The sequence below is a fragment of the Pygoscelis adeliae genome, unplaced genomic scaffold, assembly GCF_000699105.1.
Source record: "Pygoscelis adeliae isolate BGI_AS28 unplaced genomic scaffold, ASM69910v1 Scaffold26, whole genome shotgun sequence".
Lineage (NCBI taxonomy): Eukaryota > Metazoa > Chordata > Aves > Sphenisciformes > Spheniscidae > Pygoscelis > Pygoscelis adeliae.
Window position 1 is genome coordinate 1,017,929 of NW_008825104.1, and position 9,568 is coordinate 1,027,496.

At 37.0% G+C, this 9,568-nt stretch overlaps 1 protein-coding gene across 1 annotated transcript in view; it reads right to left on the reverse strand.

The window, feature by feature from the left end:
• SMARCA2 (SWI/SNF related, matrix associated, actin dependent regulator of chromatin, subfamily a, member 2) overlaps nt 1-9,568 on the reverse strand; it is an 89,040-nt gene that overhangs the window by 74,537 nt on the left and 4,935 nt on the right. Inside the window, exons 3-5 of the mRNA XM_009327221.1 lie at nt 4,592-4,718; nt 3,209-3,382; nt 2,809-2,982 (exon numbers count right to left, since the gene is read on the reverse strand). Coding sequence (XP_009325496.1) covers nt 2,809-2,982; nt 3,209-3,382; nt 4,592-4,718 — 475 coding nt within the window. The remainder of the gene's footprint in view (nt 1-2,808; nt 2,983-3,208; nt 3,383-4,591; nt 4,719-9,568) is intronic.

Genomic DNA, 9,568 nt, shown 5'->3' on the forward strand with positions numbered 1-9,568 from the left:
CTCAATGTTGACACTGCTTTGGGAAGGTGGTTTGACTAGAGAGCTCCCGGTCAGTCTGAGGATTGACATGGACTCTATGATTCTAAATATCTCCTACTCTCATGGACTAATGACTGGAAAATCTACAGCAGTTATGACAGGTTGTGAGGGGGGAATCACTTAACGCCACATCAAACAGATTACAATGTCCCAAACAGAGATGCTTGGTAAGTCTCCTACAGAGACCATTTTTCAAAGACATGAAGTGCAGGTAGCCCATACCCAGTGGAAGAACATGGGAGCTGGATGCAAACTTGCGTTCAGTCCTTTTTCCAGTATGAACACAAATCTTTTTATTTTAGGTGTTAGAAGAAAATTTTCTTTTGGGCAGATTTCTACTCTGGTGTTATTTCGTCTTTGATACAGGTCACTATCAGAGACAGGATTCACCAGATAAGCCATATCTCTGAGTCATTCTGGCAACTTCTGCATCCTTATGGCACTGCGTAAGTGTGGTGTTAGGGGTAAGACATACCAGGAAATACTGTTTTCATGTGCTGTGAAGATATAATGCAGCATTTGAGCATGTCAGAAAAATACAAGGAAAGCAGCAGAGATGCCTTTGTCAATTTTGGCTAAAACAACAAATAAAGGAAGTATACAATGCCTTATAAAAACCAAACATGAGTAAGAAATATTTTAAAGATGATTACTTTAAAAGACAGCACTCTGGGAGATACAAAAAAAATCTGCTTTTCTGGAGACACCAGGACTGTAGAAAATTGACAAGAACAGCTGTAATGTTCAAATTGAGCTTGTAAAATTGCTTGTAAAATTCCGTTGTAATGTTCAAGCCATCAGAACTACAACACTCAAAACCTAAGTTTTTAGAATTATTATTATTATTATTATCATTATCATTACTGAATACAGCCTTTGTAATCTAGCCAAGGTACTTCCTTTATACATTCAAGGTTGTCTTGACAGTATCTTTTTAAATCACACCAATGCCTATTCCTGCATATGATATATACTAGTATTAATGAGCTGTGACACAATCACCATTTCTAATCATAGTCAATGAAGGACAATCTGTGGAATGAATTCAATATTCCTGAAAAGATATGCAAAGAGTTTTAGACACAGCACATTTTCCTAGACCACACCAAGTGTCTGAGAGGAGGAGATGTTTGTAAAAACCCCTAGTACATATCTGCAAATTCAAAATTTATCACAACTGGACTAAAACTAAATAGGCAAAATAACCCCACTAACATAACACATAGTTTGCTTTTGCAGAAGGATTTAATTGAGCAGTAGGAGCAAAGACTTCTGAGTGCAAAGCCCCAAACTGAAAATTACTATGAAGTGCTGTGTTTATGGTAAGAACTTAACCACAGCCTTGGTGAAGGAGTCTTAGAAGAAAGCACTGATATTCTGGAAGCATTGGTATCCTGTGCCATTTCTGGACATTCAAATCTACTTCATATTTTTCAGCAGTGGACATCTTTATTATTTATCATACTACATGTTAGACTCACATAAGCTCAACCTCACAATGTACAAAAATATTTCTAAAACATCAAGATTACCTTTTCTTTCATCAGCTCTTTTTTCTCTAATAATTAACATTTTTACGAGTTTGGATAGATAGACTGCTGGCAATTATCTTTAATTATAAAAAAGCTGTATAATGCTGATTACTATGTAATTTTAAGAAATGCTCTAGGGCCTAAACATTTGTTATTCTCTTACACAAGTCCTTCATTTACATTTTACATGCACTTTTATTTCTAAGTTTTTATCATTTTTTTATTTCATTATTTCTACATTTTGTTTTGTGATTTTTAAAACCAAACCGTTCAGTCCTTATTCATGGTGGGAATAGATTCTGGACAGAGACCAGAGTTTTGCGTTACATCTGCACCCCTATTAGATACTTACTGTTTTTTACCAGCATGTTTCAAAGTAAACATGTCAATTCCCATTCAATTCTATGTTGGTGAAGTGTTAATAAAGTGTTAAAAAAGAGCTAACCGATGTCTTAAGAAATTTTTCCAACCCCAGTTGTTAACATACATACGCATTAATCTGTCTACACTTTAAATTCCAGAATTATTTTAACTCCTGAAATGTAGGCAGCCCACTGCTGGGTTCCACAGTGTTCCGAAAAGACATGGTTATACACAAACCCATTCTACTCTGTTCTAAGAACGATACAACTGATATTGTGCAGGTGCAAGGAAGTGAAAACTATGAAATAGCAAGAAGGAGTATGGTCCTGGAGTGTTAAAGGGTAGAACTAACTGCTATTAATTCTCAAGAGACATGCATTACTGCTATTGGTTATGTATTTTTGCATGTGAAATCAGCTTTATGTAAAAGTTGTGGAGTAATGCCATGAACAAGTTAATCATATGGAATCTTCAAAAAGACAAACCTAGAAATAAAACACAGTCCAGTATTTATATAATGGACCAATACCCCTGCAATTATATAACAGTGTTAGTATATGAAGTTAACGAGACTAAGTGGCTGTGCAGTGGCTGTGCTAGGTTTTCATGCTGGTAGGAAAAACAATTATTCTTATAAAAAACACTTAAAAAAAGAAGTAGCTATAGGTTAAAATGAACAGTGTCACATTCACTACCATCATCAGAAATACACATAATCAAACTGCAGCAGTCTTAGATTCATACTTTTTGCATTACAGAGTCTTTATTCTGCAAAGGAAATACATGGGTGTGGCTGAGACTGTATATGAACTTTTAAAAGGATACAGTATGAAATTTCAGCTAAAATAACCATATTCCTTCCTCTACTCCTTACCATTAGTCTCCTCATTCTTTCTTTCTCAATTCTCTCAGTTTCTTTTTTCTGCTCACGCTCGGTGTTGGCATGCCAAGTTGCCACAGCTTTAGAAAGTTTCTGAATTTTCCCAGCGACTGACCGGTGGTACTCTTTAAAATCTTTAGCATGCTGCAATATGCTATTCAGGTATTCCTAGAAAGGGAAACAAGTTAGTACAGACACTTGGACAAAGAACCGGATTTGAAATCAGGAATACAGAAGTTCTAATCTTACTGTTTTCAAATCGCTTATCACATGCTTTGGAGTTTTTTTAATCTTAGAAACTCCAAAGGTAAATAAAATATGTAATAGAGAAGACCCGCACAGCAAAGCAAGGTGCATTTCTGTCATTGGGCAAACAGCTAATAAGTTAGAATACCTGATGCTTCTGCCTACGCTTCCTCTCCTGTTCTATCTTCTGCTGTTTCTCAAGCTTTTCTGTCATACGGGCCTCCCGCAAAGTCTGGCGCTTGCTTCGTTTGTAGGCTTTGGAGTTCAGTGCTGTCTCCAGTGTTGTGTCACGACGCATGCAGGCTACTACCTCTTGTCTTAGCTACCAGTGGGAAAAAAGAAACACTTAAAAAAAATATATCATTTTTAATACACGGAGGAACAACTTTAAACACTGGTATGGCAGAGTAAAACAGTAACAGTCCAGAAGATGTCCCAGCCTCCTCTTCCCTTTCCATTACAGTTCTGAAAAGATCCAGCATCTATACAGCTGCAGCAGCTATGTCTGTCTCCCTAAACAAATCTTAAGTCTCCACAGGATGGCCAAGTCTTAATTGCTCTTAATCATCATTTCTTCCTCCTTTACAAGATGCTGCAAATGACTGTCCTGCTGCAATGAAAGGGGCTAGCCAAGATGTTACACCATCGACGCAAAACACGAATGAACAACATACATAACGCACTTTCATTGCCAGCTGCACAGGAGACGGCAGGGAGAGGTAAAAGTTAAGGGCTTGGAACAGTATTGCCACAGTCCCAGCAGTACAGCAGGGAGAGCCTGCTGCTTTTTATCTGACCTCTGACAAAACTTCATTACAAAGGAGTGCCAAGGGTAGAGGGAAGGAAGACTTGGACATCATGGTACAACTACTGCCAAGGCTTCTGTCAGGAAGTATTTTTGCTTGACCTGCCAAATCTCATCTTTGTTCTTCCAAACTAGCTGGAAAAGCCAATCGCAAGAGGCCCGTAAGAGTCTGGCAGTGTGATTCCTTTTCTGAAATACATTTGCTGATACATGCACTCAACATCCAACTTATATCCTAGGTATGATCTTGTTACGCTTAATTTTCAAAGTCTGTGTGCCACACTGGAAATCCTGAAAACAGATCACAGAGAAATACCACACACCAACATACAACTCTTCCTAAAACAGGGGGACCCATGGCAAATATGAAGTACATCCAGAAAGAGGTGTCAATTGGGATTTGTGTTGAAAATCAGCTTGCAGCCTGTCCAGCTCTTGTTTTGTCTTTGTGCCAATGCCATGTTCATTATGAAAGACACAGTTCTATGGTTACACTTCAGACTGGAAGATAAAGCAGGAAGCGAAAATAAAACTTGCCCATTTTTATTAACAAAACAAAATAAAATCTAAGTTGAACATTTCTGTGACTTGCTTACGGTCAAGTTTGCTCTCATCTCCTGTGCAGGCTCAACGCTGCTGCAAAATCTCTTGCCAGTTTATACTTTGCTACATGAACAAGTTTGGCTGTGACCTCAATGAGAATTTTCCTGAAGTAAAAGACATTACCTGGCGCTGGAAATTCAGTAACCTAAGTGCCTTCAACTCCACTGTAGCTTTGGTTCGCAGATCAGGGGGCAGAGAACCAGGTAAGTTCTCCAGTTCCTGGATTCTGTGAGCAATTCGAGCCTGAAGTCTAAGTAAACAGAAAATTTGATAAGACACCAGGAGAAATCTGTGAGTAGTTATCAAAACTATACAGCAAAAATAGGCAATTTATGTCAGGCATTTATTTGGTTTTTACTAATTGTTTCTGAACTAACAGGCATTTGCAGAGATGACATTAAGTATCCTTTTCCACTTTGAAAATAAATTGTCAAATAATGAAAATACCCCTTGGCCCTTCTTTTAATTTTGAGTAAAAGTATATGCATGAAAAGAAAGTTGGGAATTTTATTTTACTCATACTATACAGGATTCTGTTTTCAAGCTTCTTTGATAGGTATTGTTTTATGCATAGTGTAGTCAGTGATGACACAGACAGAACTTTCCTTAATATCTGGAATTCTACTTGCTGATTTTATTGACAAATGAAAAGTTCATTAGTAAAGTATTCACACTTACATAGCTGTTACACTGTAAATCAGATTCTATTTCACTCTTCCTTTACAAGCTCCTTTTGCATTCATTTGCAAATTCAAGAGAGAGAGAAAGAGAGAATAATGGACAAGCCAGACAGAACTTGTTGTTTTTCTATTTTTACATTGAAAACCAAGATCACAGAGCTAACAGTTACATAGTTTTCGTGTTTTTATTTACAGTTAAGTCCTTCAGTGAACTGCAAATTTTGCCAAGCACTAAAATAACAGACCCCAAAATTTTAAGTTATCCAAAAGTCGCATCTAAGTTCAACTGAATCAGTGCCCTCCATTTCCCACATGCTTTAGGAAAACAATAATAACCAAAAAAAACCCAACCAAAACCAAACACACACACACACCCCCCCAAAACCAGGGAGTCCTCGCTCCCCCAAAATCAAAAACCTGAAGGCCTAGGAACAGGAAGGTATCTCATCTCCCTATACTGCACAGGACTCACAAAATTTCCCTTTTCTTTACTTTCACAAAGCACACAACATCCGATCATGTTAGGAAAAGCTGTCTGCTGCTGTTTTCCTGCAATGAGGGCTTTGGAACTGCTGTGAAGGGAGAAAGAAAACACTTTCTGTAGGGCTTCTTTGCATACAGTGATCGTTCTTCCCCTGCCCTTTCGCCCCCTCATCACTCCACAGTATTAGTACAGTGACATAAACTCTCATACGCTCAGTGTGTCAGCCTCACAGCTGGAAAGTAGATCACACATCAGGCAAAATGGCTGCATCTGATATATGGAGTCAAAACAAATCAAAATGCTAGTATCTCACAGTAACTGCATGCATCATGACTTATGTATAACCTGGAAAGCAACTGGAATCACTTGTAGAGTTGCAGACAACATCTATTCTGTAATAGTACTTCTTCCTAAAACTCCTGAACTTCCCAAAACTATGCATTTTTTTATATTACCAAAAGACTTCTGAAGTTCCTGGAACAAAAAAAAGGAGGTAATGCTGCATTGCTGCAGAAGACTAACTTAGTGTCCTCAAGAAAGCAAAAAATTGAAGCAGAATTAGGTTAGTTAAGTTTTTCATACAGACTGAAAAGTAAATCAAGAAGGGTTACTTCCTAATAAGAGAAAGTTCCATTAAAAGCTACAGTTATTTGTCCAGGCCCACAGAAGCTCATGATTCCCACAGGAAAATTATTCATTCAGAAAATGACATTGGCATATTTCGTTCTTTCAAGTGTATGTACTACACTAAAAAAGTCCACATTTGTACAACTTCACGTGTCTCTGGGTATTCCAGTTATCAAGAAGAGATTTTAGTGCACCTAAGGATGCAAAATCTTGAGAATTAAGTGGTTTTCTTGGAGATTAGATGTACTATTGTATATCCATACAAAAAAGCAGCCAAGATGTACAAAGAAAATACCATTCTAAATCACTATGGGTGCTGCCTGTTGCTTATTCATACATGGATGTAATCATGCATCACAACTATGATTTATTACTCTATTTCACTCCCCAAATAGCTGCAATGCTTCTCCTGAAACCATCACCTACAAAACAGTTATAGCCAAATCCCGGGTTCACTGACTTTAATGAAACTTTAGGGGAGCAGTCACAACCTTTCCAAACTTCTCTTTTGAGCTGTGAACTTAGTAAGGTAGCTAAATACTGAACATATTTTCAATTTTTTTTTCTTTTTTGTTAGCATTGAGTGTTCCTTCTTGTACTATACAAGAGGATGAGCACAAAAAGTTAATCTAGGTTCTTCCTAACATAGCTTATTGGTTTTAGATAACTAAATGAATAAGTCACTTCACAAACAAACATGAAGTGAAATGTTCACTTATTAGTTCTGCCAGAATTGGCTCGTTACTTTAACTCCAGGTATAAAAGAGGTGAAAGTGCCTGCTGATGTAAAAGTTTACACAGTAGAAATTCAAGCAACAGCCAAAGTTGGGCTGGGGTTTATATTTCTGTCACCTAAATTATTAATAAAAATCCAAATATACAACTTCCTTAGATATGACTAAACACAATGTAAGTTTATAGAACATGCTTATTATGTCCCATCATCACACTAAGCAGTCCACCCCCAAATAAAAGATTCTTCACAGTGCTAATAATTTTCTTTGTTTTTCTCAACTCGGGTTTATAAAAAGGCTGATCAGAAATAAATATACATGGAATTTTATCGTTACATTATAAGGCAGATTAGTATTTCCAGAATAACTTTTCCTCCCATTTTTTTTCCTCCATATGTTGCAATGACTGCAAAAACAGAGGTCTGCATTGAGCTACAAACAAGGACACTTCTACACTTTCATGGGTCATTACCCTCCTTTTATAATCCAGCCAGAGGGAAGGAATAGGAAAAAAAAAAAAAATCACTATTTCTAAGTCAGTACAGATACTACCTCAGAAAACTCTCATTGAAAATCAGGTCCATTCTTTATTAAAATAAAGTCCTGGTCAAGAAAGTTTAAATACTAATGAAGATCTACAGCACACATATGGAAGAATAATGAAAAATGGCAAGCAGATGGGTTACATATAAAACAAAAAAAAGGAACATATTTTTAAGTTTTATTTCAGACTTTCCTAGAAGTACTAATTATATTGGCTAGGGTACTAACAGTAGTAGTAATAGTAGTAGTATTTTCCTGAGTAGTCAGTAGGATTTTTAAAAGAATTTCATGACAGACATCCCAACTCAAGTGAATGCAACAACTACTTGAGGTGTTTCTCACCACAGCCATCTTCTAGTCTTTAAAGAGAATGACTGCAGTTTGTTGGGACTATTGCTATTTTCATGGGAAAATACTAATACCTATTAGGTAAACAGAATTCAAAGACAAAAGTTTCCCTGATGCTTTTTACAAGCACTTAAAGGATATAATCTCACCGTTTAAAGGATATATTTAATTAATCTTTGCAGTTCAGCAATTTATCTTCATCCACGCAGAAAGCGGCTAGTGCATCTACACAGAGATCCCTTTGCAAAACAAGTGATGCACACCTCTTCCTCATTAACTGGGGTCAACAGCAGAGGTTACGCTTGCACATTCAAACCTGTCTGGCATGGATGCCATGCAGTAAACCACAAAGATACATAAGAAGAGACTTTGCAGATAACAGAAAGAAACCACGGACAATCTACAGGACACTAGCAAGTGTATTTTTTTTAATTAGCAATGAGAGGGTGGAAAAAAGTCCTTCCACATAATAGAACAACTTTAAAATACACACATTATTAGCTTTAAGAGATCTATTCAGTGAGATTAAAAAGCAGCACTTTATTTTGAAGAAAGCGTTAAGGAGAGTTTATAAAAGCATGGTATGAATTTTTCATTCTGGCCAGATTTCAAGGAACACAACAAGTTTAACAGCTCTCCACATATGAATAATTTAAACTTCTTGTATTGATAAGAACTTTAAATATCTAAGTTTCTTTTTATCCACCTTTAGTCACACAGAGATTAACAACAATTATCATATAATCTCATCTCAAATCAACATATGCTGCAAATAGCTTCTCGGCACAATCATGTGAATTTGGCAGCAACATTAACTCTCCATATTCTTCCTCTTTGCTAATATATGCTGGAGCCTTTTTTTAACCAGATCAAGGCTTTTCAGGGAGAAAAAGCAGTCTGCTGATGTTTCGTTAGATTCAAAGCTTTTTCAGATCCCGCAATATGTTAATAGGTGCATTACTGCTTCTCCATCTGTACTGGTCTATTTAGCACATGGTTAATGAATAGGAACGCTATACTGTACTTCTAAGTGCCTATTTGAAGAATTGTTTGATGAAACAAACGGTGAATTTCTAGTAACAAGGAAAGGAAAAAAGAATTGCTATAACTGAAAAAATTAGATGCAATTTTGAAACAGCAAAAACTGAAGTATTTCACGTTTACAGTATTGTTCTGTGTGTAAGACATTCTCTAATACATAAATCATGCACATGACCCATTAAGAAATGGAAAAGTGCATGCAGTAGTATGTATTCTCCCCCAAAACTCTGCTGTTACGCACCTGAGGGGTGTATACAACGAGAGAAATGGCCGAACACCTCAGCAATTAACTTTATCGTGTAGCTCATGAATTAGCACTAAATTACTGTCTCCCCAGCAGCACACTTCACACCTCTAGTCCAGAAACACCACGTTTAAGGTCACTGTCATGGTTTAACCCTGGCCAGCAACTAAGGACCACACAGCCGCTTGCCCACTCCCTATCCCCCAGGGAATGGGGGGAGAATCGGAAGGGTAAAAGTGAGAAACTCATGAGTTGAGATAAAAACAGTCTAATCATTAAAAAGAAATAATACTTTTTTTTTTAAATGTAAGAGAGAAAAAAATAACAAAGAGAGGGGAAAGCAAGACCCAAGAAAGACAAGTGATGCAAATGAAAACAATTGCTCACCGCCAGCCGACC